This window comes from Gorilla gorilla, chromosome 7 (genome assembly GCF_029281585.2).
Source record: "Gorilla gorilla gorilla isolate KB3781 chromosome 7, NHGRI_mGorGor1-v2.1_pri, whole genome shotgun sequence".
NCBI lineage: Eukaryota > Metazoa > Chordata > Mammalia > Primates > Hominidae > Gorilla > Gorilla gorilla.
This window is the reverse complement of record NC_073231.2, coordinates 126,096,663-126,111,021: the sequence shown is the minus strand read 5'-3', so window position 1 is coordinate 126,111,021 and position 14,359 is coordinate 126,096,663. Positions and strand designations below refer to the sequence as shown.

Below are 14,359 nucleotides of genomic sequence, written 5' to 3'. Positions count from 1 at the left end.
AGAGCTTATTGTGGTTTTAGATGACCAGTTCAGTATTATCAGACAAATCAATCATACCCTCTGATAAAACTCTCAAGGCTGCTTTGCAAATATGCTAAACTAAAAGCATTTAATTTAAAAAACTATGAATCTTATTGATTCCATTGATAAAGCCAGTTTTTATACATCATTGTGTCAACATATATAGTGATAAATTTTTATGAAAGGCAATGAATATCCACAGGAACCCACGTTCCTTCATTTCAATTTCCTAAATCATATAAAAGGATAACTCATATAAAAGAATTGTGGGATAGTTTGGGAGGGTGATTATTACACTTAGAATTTTTTCTTAGGCTTAGCAAATACCACTAAATGCCAACCCTTCCATATTAAAGCATGACTTACAGAAATATAGGAAACATAACTCAAGATTTCATAGTTGTTTCTTAAATTGTTGCCTGTGCTTTATCTACTTTTGGCATCCCATAAATCATATTTAACATAACCATAAAGTCCATGTGACTTATCCTGACTTTCTACCCCTCAATGTTTGTTCCAGGTTAATACCACTCTCAAATGTCAAGCCAATGTCAGGCTGGAAGGATCCTTACATCATAGAGAGGGATTCAAGGAAGCAGTGGTGCCACATGTCTATCATGATGATATCTTGGCTGGGATTGGCAGGAATTTCTTCTCGTATGTTCCACGTATCTCAGTTCTTATTCTAAAAGGGACATATTTCCAAATGCTCTCAGTGCTCTCCTAAACTATGCTTTCCACTTTATGGATTGGATCAAAAATGGGATTTATGGATTTTGAATATAGCTGTAGTCAGGAATATTGGCTACTAAACCCAATCTTATCTGGACTAGAAATAATTAGGTCATTTTGCTTTTCTGAAATGGGGAAACCAAGATCATTTGTCCAGAAAGAACAGGCTACATTTTTAACAATTTCACTCCCAAGTTTGGAAGATTTTAAAAAATCATTTGGGATTCTTTAGCATCTCCTATAATCCCATAAAATAATAAGATATATCTTTTCTATTGTTTCTATAAATCTGATTAAGTAATTTTTATTATTTGATTTCATCTTCTGAATAGTGTCCATGCTGATATTGGGAAAAGAGGATTAACCGGCTCTAGATACTGATTTTTGGGGAATCAGCCATTTGTTGTTGTTCTCGATATTTTTAATGAAGACAGTGAGACATTTTTACTGTTTCAGCCTTGGAACAAAGTCCCAAATTGTGGATGTACATGAGAACTGTAATGCTGAAGAACTTGTTCATGATGCTGTAGATACATTAAATCTCTGGAATGAGGGTTGTTGTTCACCAATTATCCCCAAAAGAAAAAGAAACACTAAGAAAAACATTAAATTTAAACTTGATCCCTAGAGAGTGAATACCCAAATTAGAGCACAATATAATTTTAATGCATGCTAGTCTTGGCTATCTGGCTGCTAACATTTTTGGGGTCCTTCCAGTGCACAAAGCACTATTGCAAGTGCTTTATGTGGAATATCTCAGCTTTATCTTCACAGAACTCTAAAAAATCAGCACTATGGTTATATCCATTACCAGATAAGAAAAAGGGAGGTTTGCAGAGGGTTAGTAATTCACTTACCCAACCAGTCAGACCCCATATGCAGCATGACTGACCAATACAAATTGCTTCCTTGACAAGAGGGCCGTTGTCTAATGCTACTTGTGTGTTGTACACAGTGGTGTGCAAAGAACCAAATACACAAATGCTTGACAAAAACATAAGTGATGGATTGTACTCACCCTGGAGGGATTCTATAACAACCCTGTAGGCTGTGGCATGGCGATGTACCTGCCAGTGGGCGCACAAGCTGGTCATTTCAACGTGTTTGGCTTGGAGATTGGTAACACCCAAGAACACTGGAATGAAATAGAAACATAACTGTATCACACTGCAGACAACACACAAACATCCCTGAATCTGAAGTTAACTTTTGGAAAAATTTTCATTCAAAGCTGCATACTCAGAGCTGGGAAATCCATCAATTTACAATGAGTTAGTATACAAAAGATAAATGTTTTATGACTTGAGAGAACAGATTGCAAAACATTATGCATGATGTGGTGTGTCTGCTATTTTTCTTATTTGTTTGTTGTTTGTTTGTTTTCAGACGGGGTCTTGCTCTGTAGCCCAGGCTGGAGTGCAGTGGCATGATCTCATCTCACTGTAACCTCAATCTCCTGGGCTCCAGCAATCCTCCCACCTCAGCTTTCCAAGTAGTTGGGATCACAGGCATGTGCCACCACATGCAGCTAATTTTTTTTTTTTTTTTTTTTTTTTTTTTTTTTTGTAGAGGCAGTGTTTCGCCATGTTGCTCAGGCTGGTCTCAAACTCCTGAGCTCAAGCCACCTGCCTGCCTCAGCCTCCCAAAGTGCTGGGATTACAGGTGTGAGCCACTATACCTGGCCCTGTATGCATTTTAAATAGAAGAGGAAGTGCATATTGATAGAAAAAAGACCAGATGCAAAGGATGATGAAATGTTGGGTAATTTTAAATCTTACCCCCTTTATATATTTGTGTTTTCTAAATATTACACAATAAATATGTAATACTTGTATAATAAAAAAGTAAATACACTATGTACTTAACAACCAATGGGATAGCCATGGCTTAAAAAGAGAAGAGTAAAATAGTCAAAATGGAAGTGTTCTGCAAACAGGAGCAGTTTCACAAGGACTGGTCTTCAAAACACGATTGAATAAACACTTTTGAAAATTTAAAAATAAAAGATTTTACAGAGATAACACAAATTATTTTTAAAATACATAGGTTCCTATTAATCTTAGACATTGTGATATGCAAAAATGGTTGTTTGGGGAGGCAATAAGATATTGTTTCTACAAGACAATACAAAAGTAGGTAGCCAGTGTTTATCATTTGGATCCAAGCAGAAAATCAACATATTTACTTTTCCTAATGACCTCTGACTTCCATTCATATCATTTTCTATTATTTCTCTCTCTCTCTTAGCTTACTCACAAAATAAAAATACCTCGGAATTATCTTTTCAAGATGGTAAAAATAATCTTGTCTAACTACAATTTATACATTTACACTGTTCCTTTTTGTCACAGTAGAGAAAGAAGACTTTTTTCCTAAAGCCAATTAAACAATCTCTCTTCCCCTAACAAAAACAAATGAAATTAATGTTAATTGATTAATATAACTTTTTTGTTTTGTTTTTTGAGATGGAGTCTCGCTCTTGTCACCCTGGCTGGAGTGCAGTAGCACAATCTCAGCTCACTTCAACCTCCACCTCCCGGGTACAGGCGATTCTCCTGCCTCAGCCTCCTGAGTAGCTGGGATTACAGGTGCACGCCACCACACCCGACTAACTTTTATATTTTTAGTAGAGACAGGGTTTCACCATGTTGGCCAGGCTGGTCTCAAACTCCTGACCTCAGGTGATCCACCTGCCTCAGCCTCCCAAAGTGCTGGGATTACAGGCGTGAGCCACTGCACCCGGCCCTGATTTATATAACTTTTATCAATGTTAATGATTTATGTAACCACACAAAATATTTTTAAAATACCTTATATTAATTTATTTGCCATTGTGGGAGATTTTCTTTTGCTTGGGAGAAAGAGAGAGAATAAATAATAAACTTACTAATTTGTATTTTAAGGACAAGACTATAAAACAATTCAACAATCTCAGTCTTTTAAAATATGTTTGGAATGCTCAATATATTTATTAAGGGAGAGAAGAAAGAGGAAACAGAATTGAAGAGGGAGCAGAGAAAAGAGGATGGAAAAAGACAAGAAAGACTAGGGAGAAGAGAGACCAGTAAAAAATCATAGGGCTGGGCGTAGTGGCTCACGCCTGTAATCCCAGCACTTTGAGAGGCCAAGTCAGGTGGATCACCTGAGGTCAGGAGTTCAAGACCAGCTTGACCAACATGCTGAAACCCTGTCTTTACTAAAAATAGAAAATTAGCCATGCATGGTGGCACACGCTTGTAATCCCAGCTATAGGGGATGCTGTGGTGTAACTAAGGAAGGCTGTGAGTTTGCCTTAGGAGCAAAACAGAGGAAATACTTGGAGGTTTCATTAGTGAAGCCACAACAGCATCACATCAACAGCCAAGCATAAGATCAGAACCACAACCAAAGGCTTCCTAGGCCTGTTGAAGATGGAGACTATTTCTTTTAAGATAAATTTATTCACTGTCTAGCCTTTAAGGTCTCAAGATATTCCACGACAGAGAGTTCAGGACACCTCTTCTATAAAAGGGCTGGCCCTATATGCAATCGGGGGGCGCTGGGGTCTGGCTTAATATATGGCCCACTCTTGCTTGACAGTATTGATTAGATTAATTATTTTTTAGGGATGAGGGTAAGATATAGGGCAAGTGCATAAAGCCCCATCATTACAATAATAATAGTGGTTATTCATTGAATATTTGCCACATCGTAAGCATGTTACATACATTTTTTCTCTGTAATCCTCACAATTTGCCTGAATGATGGTTATTATTATCTTCATTTTAGAATTGAAAAAGCTTGGGCTGAGGGAAGTTAAGCAATTTGCCCAAGGCCACACTAACAAGTAGCAGATTTGAGGCTTATTCTTTTGATAATACCATGACTGTGCTCTCAAGAGTGGGGCACGTGCTGTTGATTGCACTCAGGACTATCTAGACTAGCATACAGCCAAACCACTTGTATTTTGGTCATTTATGTGTTGTCTTTAATGTGTATTTTAAAATGTGATTAAAAATTTTGAGTGATATAATGGACTTTGGGGACTAAAGAAGGGAGGTTTGGAAGGGGGGTGAGGGATAACAGACTATGTATTGGGTACAGTATACAGTGCTCCAGTGACGGGTGCACTAAAATCTCAGAATTCACCACTAGACAATTTATCCGTGTAACCAAAAACCCCTTGTACCCTAAGGGATATTGAAGTTTTTAAAACAAATAAAATAAAATAAAGATGTCATTTGACTATCAAAAAAGAAAATAAAATGTATACTTCAAAAATAATTTGATTGTGGTGATCATTACACATTGTAAACATAAATCATCACATTGAAGATTGCAGATCTATGTATCTACACCTTGAATATATACAATTTTTATTTGCCAATTATACCTCAATAAAGCTAGAAAAAAAATGAAAGAATAGTGAGTATTTGAAACAACAACAATAATATCTTAAGGGGTTTATAGCAATAGAGTTACAAAATAGAAAAAGAATAGCAAAAAGGAAGAAGGTATTATACATTGTTATAAAATTCTTAAGCCAAAAAGCAGCAATTTAAGGTAGACTGGAATAAGCTAAGGATTCATATTGAAATCTCTAGGGTATCTATGAAAATTTGGAATATTTAACTAAAAAGCTAGTAGAGGAGAAAATTTTTTTAATATATTAAAAAATAAAAATACTGATTTTCTGTTTAGGGTAACTACATGGATTTTGAAAAGTATTTAGGTCAAAAACTGTAAGTCAATCCAAATAAATAAACAGATCATGCGGAGGTATAACAAACTTCAGGAATATGGCACACAGGTGCTGGAATTTGGAAAACACTGCATTATTGCATGGGTGTCTGGGAGTGGTGTACGCCAATGAGGAGTCCCAGACGGTGTGCAGACAACGTGAAAACCCTCAAAGGAGTAGAGAAGGAAGTGCTGAGAATGGGGTGGCATGTACTTTTGATGGATGGCATGTGTGCATATGCAAGGGGGTGGAGTGACCCCTCTGAGAAAAGACAAACCTCCTCCTGCTCCAACTTTGACATTGGCCATCTCGGGCTACAGGCTGTTTGGAAAATTTCACCTAATTTGAAAAATGCCAACACAGATTTTCCAGAAGGAAATCCTATCTGCAATCATCAAGCCTATTTGAAAGCCAGGTACTGACATCCCGCCTGCCAACCAGGACTCTGAACTACCCCGAATAAAAAGCACACCTTTCTTTCCATGAAACACCATCCAGAAAGGGCAATGCAGAGGAAAAGGAAAAATGAATGACCAAATGGAAGCAGGGTTGAGTGAAAGTTACAGTGAAAACAAAGCAGCAAAACCCCATGTGCTTGGGAGGCTGAGGAGGTTGAATCACAGGGTCAAGAGACTGAGACCATCCTGGCCAACATGGTGGAACCCCATCTCTACTAAAAATATGAAAATTAACTGGGCATGGTGTCTTGTGCCTGTAATCCCAGCTACTCGAGAGGCTGAGGCAGGAGAATCGCTTGAACCCTGGAGGCAGATGTTGCAGTGAGTCCAGATGGCACCAGCGCACTCCAGCCTGAGCAACAGAGCGAGACTCCATCTCAAAAAACAAAACAAAACAAAAACCCATATGCGGCTGAGGCCATCGGAAATGGCTCTTACATGTTTTCACCATGCCTGTCAGGGCGTCACTGAAGCCTGAGGCCTGGGAGGCAAATATCTTCACATTGTAGTCCATTCCGCTGAGGAGGTTTGTGATAAGGATGGTGTTAATGTCAGCTCCCACAAACGTTTCCAGTGTTGGACCAGGAACTAAAGAAGAAAGAGGATATATTTTAGTTACAACAAAATATGGGAAAATAGAAGCACTCTTAGATCAAATTGTATTCACTCGACTGCTTTTAGTTGCCTGGGATTATACAGCAAGCAGACAGCAGGGTTGAGGTTTGAATCTGGTCTCATCTAGCTCTAAAAACTGCTGTGCTAAAGGTTATTTTTAGGGACCTAGTCCTTTCCCTAAATATAGTTTTATCCTCATACTTATTCAAAGAAATTGGTCCACCTCACAGTCTACCATCTGCGATATTGTTATGTACTATGTTGTAATAGGCAATTGACGAATTTGTCCAATTAAAGAAATAATTCTCAATTGTCCCTTCTAAGGTAACCAACTTTGCTCCCAGCAGGCATGCAAGCAGCAGTCATAGCAAATTTTATCATGGAGACCAGGCCATACCTTGCCACATTGTGAACCAACATCAATGTTACCACTTTATTTTTATCTGCTCCTTTTAGGATGTTTAATACCAGACAGATTATGCTCTTATTCCAAGGCCCTTGATTAGCTAGCATTTTCAGGCCTGTATGTTTTCACCTCTTCTTCAATCTAGTGGGGTCTTTAATGAAGCATTAAAAACACTCATTGCTAAAGCCTATGCAAATTTATTTACCTCCTGCTTCTTCCCATGCATGCTCATTCTTTAAGAGCTTTGAGTTAGTGACAAGTTCTCAAAATACTCATCACTTTCCTCCAGAAGCCCCCTTCCAACAATACATTTATATGTCTATCTATGTATGTGTTACCTCAGTAGCAATTTTCCCATGCCCCACACGTACAATGCAAATGACCATACATGTATATTTCTCCCACTTGGCCTAGAACAGGATTTCTCAGCCTCAGTACTATTGGTATTTTGAACTGAAAAATTCTTTGGGGAAAATCTGAGGCAGAGGAGTACTGTCCATTGTAGCATGTTTAGGAGTGCCCATTAGATTCCAGGAGCAAGTCCTCTCTCACCAGTTGTAACAATCAAAAATGTCTCCGTTCGGGAGCAAATGACATCAACTGAGAACCACTGGCCTAAAATAAAGCTTTTTGTGCTTAGAAAGCCTGATCAATATTTGTAAAATGATCCAAAAAACAAATTAAGCAAGGCTGTCTTACAAATTAACGCATGCTTCCAGCTTAAAGCAAACAGACAAAAACATTGGTGATGGGTCCCAAAGAATGAGCCTGGAGCAGGCTAGTGCACCCATGTTCTAGTCTTACTGTTTTATTTTCCTAGTTATAAGGATGTTTGTCTGGAGAAATTGGAGGTGGGAGTATTTGAGTTTTATGGGCCTGAAGACAATAGCACCTGGATAATGAGACACAACAGAAAAGGCTGAAAATTGATATGGGGCGAGAACCATATCTCAGATGAAAGATTGAAACTAATGGAGTTTTTGAAGGCAGAAAGTGCTTATATTTTATTTTTATTTTTTGAGACAGGGTCTTGCTTTGTTGCCCAGGCTGGAGTGCAGTGGTGTGATCACAGCTCACTGCAGCCTTGACTTATTGAGCTCAGGCAATTTTCCCACCTCAACCTCCCAGGTAGCTGGGGGTACGGGTGCACGCGACCATGCCTGGCTAATTTTTGTACTTTTTGTAGAGACTGGGTCACACCATGTTGCCCAGGCTGGTTTCAAACTCCTGGACTCAAGCAATCCACCCTCCTCAGCCTCCCAAAGGGCTGAGATTACAGGCATGAGCCACCACACCCAGCCAGCAGAAAATGTTTTAATGACCGTAAGAATGTTTTTAAAATTTTCCTGCCCTTTCTGCTGAACAACTAGAGTACTGCAGGCCCAGGTCTAGAAAACTGAGAAGACCTTAATAACATCAATTCTAGCCTCCTGTTTAAACTTTGTGAGATTGCTAAGAATGGGGAGATGGTACTGTAAGAGGTGCTGGGGCATACGGTCTCCTCTTCACAGGCATACAGACCAAGGGTACGATCGCTTTCTACTTGGATCATTTTCATGCCTTCAAGATATAATGATGTGGGAGGTAGAGGCGAGAGGGATCCTCTTATGGAGGTGGCTAAGAGACTGGTGGAAAAGCATTTTACTACCGTGATGAGTTTTTTTTTTTCTTCCCCCTATTCCATTTCCAAACTGGGGAGACTAAGAAGTTGGTAAATGAAATTTTTCCAACTAATCCAAGAAGTAAGAGGTAGAAGAGAACTTTGAAGTTAGAGATTCCAAATGTTTAGAATTTATATCTTTATTGAGCATAAAGCTTCCTATTCCTATAAAGTCAAGGTTTCCTTAGATTGGTTCCTGGTCTAGGGTATGATTAGGTCATGTATATACCCAATATATATTCTTCTAATTGATGTGCCCAGTAGTTTTTTATGTGATGTCATAGCTTCATCATCCTGATAATATCTACCCTATCACTGACCATACTAAAACACTTTATTTTTCCAAAACAAGTAAGAGGTTCTCCCTACTTCTTTAAAAAAATACAACCAAACATAAGGTGTTATAAGAAAACAATTTATCTTAAAAGACATTTTAAGTGACTACTCATGGTATCAATATTATTTACAAAGCATTACTTACCACTGACAGGTTTGTAGACAATTCTATAGCCTTTCACCGGGGAAGATGGGGGGTCCCACGTAATGCGCAACCGGTTATACCATTCCTCAGACACCCGCAAGTTCTGGGGCCCCGAGGATGGCACTGAGTAGAAAAGAAAAGGAAAAACAGGGATTCAGTGTAATTTCCTTCTTTATGTCCTACACTGTTGCCATCAAAATATAAGACATCTTCCCACAAAATTAAAAATATTTAAAAGTGAAAGTGCACTGAAACACACAATGAGAAGTCTTTGAGAGTCTGTGGTTGTTTTCAATTTTTTTTTTTTTCTTTTTTGAGACAGAGTCTCACTCTGTCACCCAGGCTGGAGTGCGGTGGCACGATCTCCGCTCACTGCAACCTCCACCTCCTGGATTCAAGTAATTCTCCTGCCTCAGCCTCCCAAGTAGCTTGGACTACAGGCACGTGCCACCACGTCTGGCTAATTTTTTGTATTTTTAGTAGAGACAGGGTTTCACCATGTTAGCCAAGATGGTCTTGATCTCCTGACCTCGTGATCCATTCGCCTTGGCCTCCCAAAGTGCTGGGATTACAGGCGTGAGCCACCATGCCCAGCCTTCAATATTAAATATATGGGAAATAATTGCTCTTAGAACAAAACACTTTTATCTGAAATGTAGAAGTCTTTCATTGTTATTTTGATTCCCTATTCATCAGTTAATTTTAGGTATAATTGAATTCAATCGTGTTTATTAGAAACGTCTGTCTCCATGCCACTGTGTTCCACTAAGCATATGTGAACAGCAATACTGGGGGTGTGTTCATAGAATGTTAATGGTGATTATTCTCAGAGGTAAGATTCTGATTTTATTTTTTGCTTTCATCTTCATATTTCCTATACTGTTTGAAGTTTTATATTATTGCTTATCCATTTTTATCAAAACATTACAGTCATTTATATGGAGGACTGTTGTAAATTTGTATGCATTTTGTCATTATCATTTTGTTGTTGATAAAACGTAGTTGTGTTGGCCACTGCTTAATCACTGCTTAGATCATCCACTAACACTTCAAAATAATTTTACTATATAGAGATTTTTAAGACATAATGGCATTTCTGTAATAAGATTTAAGCCCTATTTTATACTAATAATCTTTAAATAGTTTTTATTTAAAGATAAATAAATAATAGCAAGTATTTACCTTGCTAGGTAAAATACTACTTGATGTTTTCTTTAATTGTTGCTTAAGTCTGTGATTTTGGCTTTCAAACATTTATTTAGCAGCAACATACCAACATATGCTAGAAATTCCAATGCATAGACCAAATCAAGATGCCAATATACTGGTAAAGGTGGAGTGAAAAGTTTGAAATCTCCCTATAGCTCTGCTCTTCTGTTTTCCTTCTCTCCTTCCTCATGTCCCTTGAGGAAACAACTATAGCAGCTCTGAGGACTCACAATACTCTGGGTGATTTTTAGCAAAATGTGCAGGCTTGCTTGGTGGGAGTCTGGGTGGAGGCACATGGCATAAGCACGGGAGGAGGGAGAGATGCCAGCACTGTTAAATGAGGAGATGATACCTATTTGCCCAGCTGAGCAGAATCAGGACTCTGGGCTTCAGAATTTTAATGATTTTTGCAAACTTAGTTGAAAACTCCACACTTCGGTGCCCAGGTACATAATTCAGCCCTTGACACCATTTTGAACCTAACCACATGTCACCATTTGGTAATTATGATGGATAAAGATGGTCACAGAGTTTTCAACCCTCCTTCCATTGACAGGTGGTGCTATGACTGTTTCTTTGGATCTCGGTGAGTTCTATGACTACCTTGACCAATAAATAGACTGCAGCAGAAGTGACACTATCAGTTTCCATTTTATGCCTCTTGGAACTCTTGCTGTTACAGTCCTGAGCTGACATGTAAGAAATATGACTGCTCTGCTGGAAAGACCACATGGAGAAGCTCTGAGACTAAGGGAGAGAGAGAGGGACTCAGCTGGGTCCAGCCTGCTTGCCACCCCCACCAAGATGCCAGACATGTGGGTAAAGTTGTCCTGTAACATCCAGACCAGCCCAGCCCTCAAGTGAATACCACCAGGTGACACTGATCAATCCCATGTGGAGCAGACTTTCCCAGCAAGTCCTGCCTAATTTCCTGACCCAAACAATTGTGAGATACGATAAAAAAAAATGGTCACTGTTTTAAGCCATTAAGTTCTAGAGCAGTCTTTATGCAAGAATAGAAAATCATATCAATAATGAAGACAACTATGACTCTGTAGTGCTTTAACCAAGGGTTTTCATGCATCTTTCTCATTTGAGGAACACGGTCAATCCATCTTAAATAAGTGTTGCATGACGCCTCCTCTGTGCCACCCAGCACTATAGGAGCTTGGCATGCAGAGGTGAACAGTATTGATGAGGCCCCAGGCTCTCATGATGCTTTGCCTTCCAGGGATGGGAGACAGAAAGTGAGCAAATACATGAACAAATAAGAAAATACCAGGGAGTAATTAGTGCCATGATATGACCAAAAACAACAAACAAAAAAGGATAATATCATAGACAGTGGGGGCTACTTTGCATGGGGTGGCCAGAAAAGGCTGAGGAGGTGACACTGAGCCTAGACCCGGATGACCAGAAAAATTCTGACATGCAAACATCTGGGAAAGCATATACCAAGTAGAAGGAATTGCTAGGGCATGGGGCCTAAGGCAGGAACAACTTCAAAGAGTCCAGTGGAGAGCAGACGGGGAGGTATGACTGGGGAAATGGCCAGGAGGGGAGATCAAAGAGATCGGCAGGATTCAGGTGGTAGGTTGATCTTTGTAAGGCACGGAAGGACATAAGATTTCATCCTGGGTACAGTGAGAAGCCATTGGGAGGCCTAAAACAGAGGTGCAGATCATTTATCTGCTGAAAACCTCCTCAAGCTGCTATAAGAAGAATAGGAGATGGCATGAGTAGAAGCAGGAAGACCTGACAGGAGGCTAGTACACTCACCTGGATGAGAGAGTGTGGCTTGCATAAAAGGGAATGAATTAATGGCATTTGCAGCAACCTGGATGAGATTGGAGACTTATTTTAAGTGAAGTAACTCAGAAATGGAAAACCAAACATCATATGTTCTCACTTATAAGTGGGAGATAAGCTATGAAGATGCAAAGGCATAAGAAGGATACAATGGACTTTGGGGACTCCAGGGGAAAGGGTGGGAAGGGGATGAGGGATAAGAGACTACCAACTGGGTTCAGTGTATACTGCTCGGGTGATGAGTGCACCAAAATATCACAAATCACCACTAAAGAATTACTCATGTAACCAAATACCACCTGTTCCCCAAAACCTATGGAAATAAAAGTAAATTAATTAAATAAAATGAAAATTAAAGAGAGAGTGTGGCTTGGACTAGAGCACACCTGTTAGATGAAGAGAAGTTAGGCATGCAGAATACATTTTGATGAATCACAGGACCTTGACGAATTAAACTCTGGAAGAGAAAGATGTAGTTGTTTTTCAAGTCTTCACTTCCATAGAAAAAGAAACTGCAGCCCAGAATATTCAAGCAATTTGCTCAAAGTCACATAGCTTGTGTGTGTAAAGACAGGATGCAGACAGATTTCCTGTTTCCAAATCTTTTAGTTTCTTCACTGCAATCTATTCTATCTTTCAGGGTGCATTACAGGGTACAAGCATTTCCATTTAATGAGTCGGCTTGTATTCAAAGGGAGAAAGCTTCACTTACAGGTTTTTCCAGGAGCGGAGACGCTGACGCCTTCGCCATCCGTGTAGATGGGAGTCACTGTGACTTTGTATTCAGTATCAGGAAGCAGAGGCTTCAGAAGGAGGTTGTTCTGGCTTCCAGGCACCATAACCTGAACAAAAAAGCAAAGGACCGCAGTCTTAGTGAGACCCGTTTCCACTGATTTGGTAATGGAGCATAACTTTATGCATTTTGAAATAATCAAAAGAAAAGAGATGTGCTTTGAGAGTGAGGAGAAAAGAAAGGGCACTCATGCAAAAGCGTTTCTCCCGAAATTCCCATCACAGTAACCCTTAGTTTATAATCACTAATACAGAAGGTTTAAATTTGACACTCTTAAGCTCTAAGGAATATTCTTCTCTCAACATCTTCTTGGCATTTGTAAAGTAGCCAGAAGAGAGAATAATGGCCTGTTTAGATAGCAGGGGTTTATAGATTGGGAGAGCTCATTCTGTAATCCAGCCTGCTGCTTATCATTTTTTATTTTACTTAGGTATCCTCTTGCAAAGTCAGACTTCCATTATTTCCTCCTTCAGAGATAATCAGACCCCAGCATTTTCTTCTTTCAGTTAGAAAGGATGGATCCTAGCCAAGAGCAACAGAACCACACATCAAAGCCAAGTTTTCTTGAGCTGAGGCATATTTACCAGCAACACTAAAAAATGGTGCAGCTTTTTTATTTCTGAAAGGAGTTGTCTTCCTCAATCTAGAATCACCATCACTCTGTGTCTAAAAGGCTGTCCCCACAAAAAAGAAATGCAGCAGTGGGTTCGACATCACGCAAGTGTGAGTGCAGGGCTCCATGTGGTGGCTTGTGAACTCTGCCACCTCGAAAAGAATCGTCTGGACCAGAAAAGCCACATGTTCTCAGTGCTAAAACCACAAAACTTTCTGTCTGTGCTCCAGGAGTGAGAAGCTGGCCCATCACCGGGCCATTTAAAGAACTTAATCATGGCTGGAAAAGTGCTAGGATGTAAGAACTGACTCAAACGGGTTTAAGGGAGTCACAAGACCAGGACAGCTGGAGTTACTTTTCTATTCAAGTGCTGGGTAAAATGCCAGCAGGCAAAGGGCGATGCTGTCTCCTTCTGGATGAAGGAAGGAACCTATAAATCATGGAATAAGCCCTAGAAAGCCTCAAGTTGAACCCAGAAGCAGCTGTTGCTAAGATATTGCTAAGCCCTTAAAAGCAGTATTTTAAATATGAAACAAGGAAATCTAAATTAGATGATTTTTATATGAGATTAATATGATTTTGCTCCTCATAGGAAAGGGCCATTGAAATGTACAGGTCTGAATTGATGTGTGGACTCGGGGTCCTGAGAAGGAGATATTTACAAAGGAGCTCTGCTTTATTCCAGAATGAGTTAGACGGCCCTAGCACTAAGAACATGTAAGAGAAGAATTGAGGTTGCCCTGACTTGTATTACTCCACCAACATAGCTTCCCTCAGGGTGTTTCTCTTAAATGTAACCCCTCTGAAGCAGAGCCTGGGCATTCATTTCAATCTGTCCATCT

At 39.5% G+C, this 14,359-nt stretch overlaps 1 protein-coding gene across 2 annotated transcripts in view; it reads right to left on the bottom strand.

The window, feature by feature from the left end:
* COL14A1 (collagen type XIV alpha 1 chain) overlaps positions 1 to 14,359 on the bottom strand; it is a 249,603-nt gene that overhangs the window by 117,154 nt on the left and 118,090 nt on the right. For both annotated transcript variants that reach the window (XM_055349252.2, XM_004047478.5), the window contains exons 20-23: positions 12,824 to 12,953; positions 9,094 to 9,216; positions 6,370 to 6,519; positions 1,772 to 1,888 (exon numbers count right to left, since the gene is read on the bottom strand). In XM_055349252.2, the coding sequence (XP_055205227.2) occupies positions 1,772 to 1,888; positions 6,370 to 6,519; positions 9,094 to 9,216; positions 12,824 to 12,953 (520 nt within the window). The remainder of the gene's footprint in view (positions 1 to 1,771; positions 1,889 to 6,369; positions 6,520 to 9,093; positions 9,217 to 12,823; positions 12,954 to 14,359) is intronic.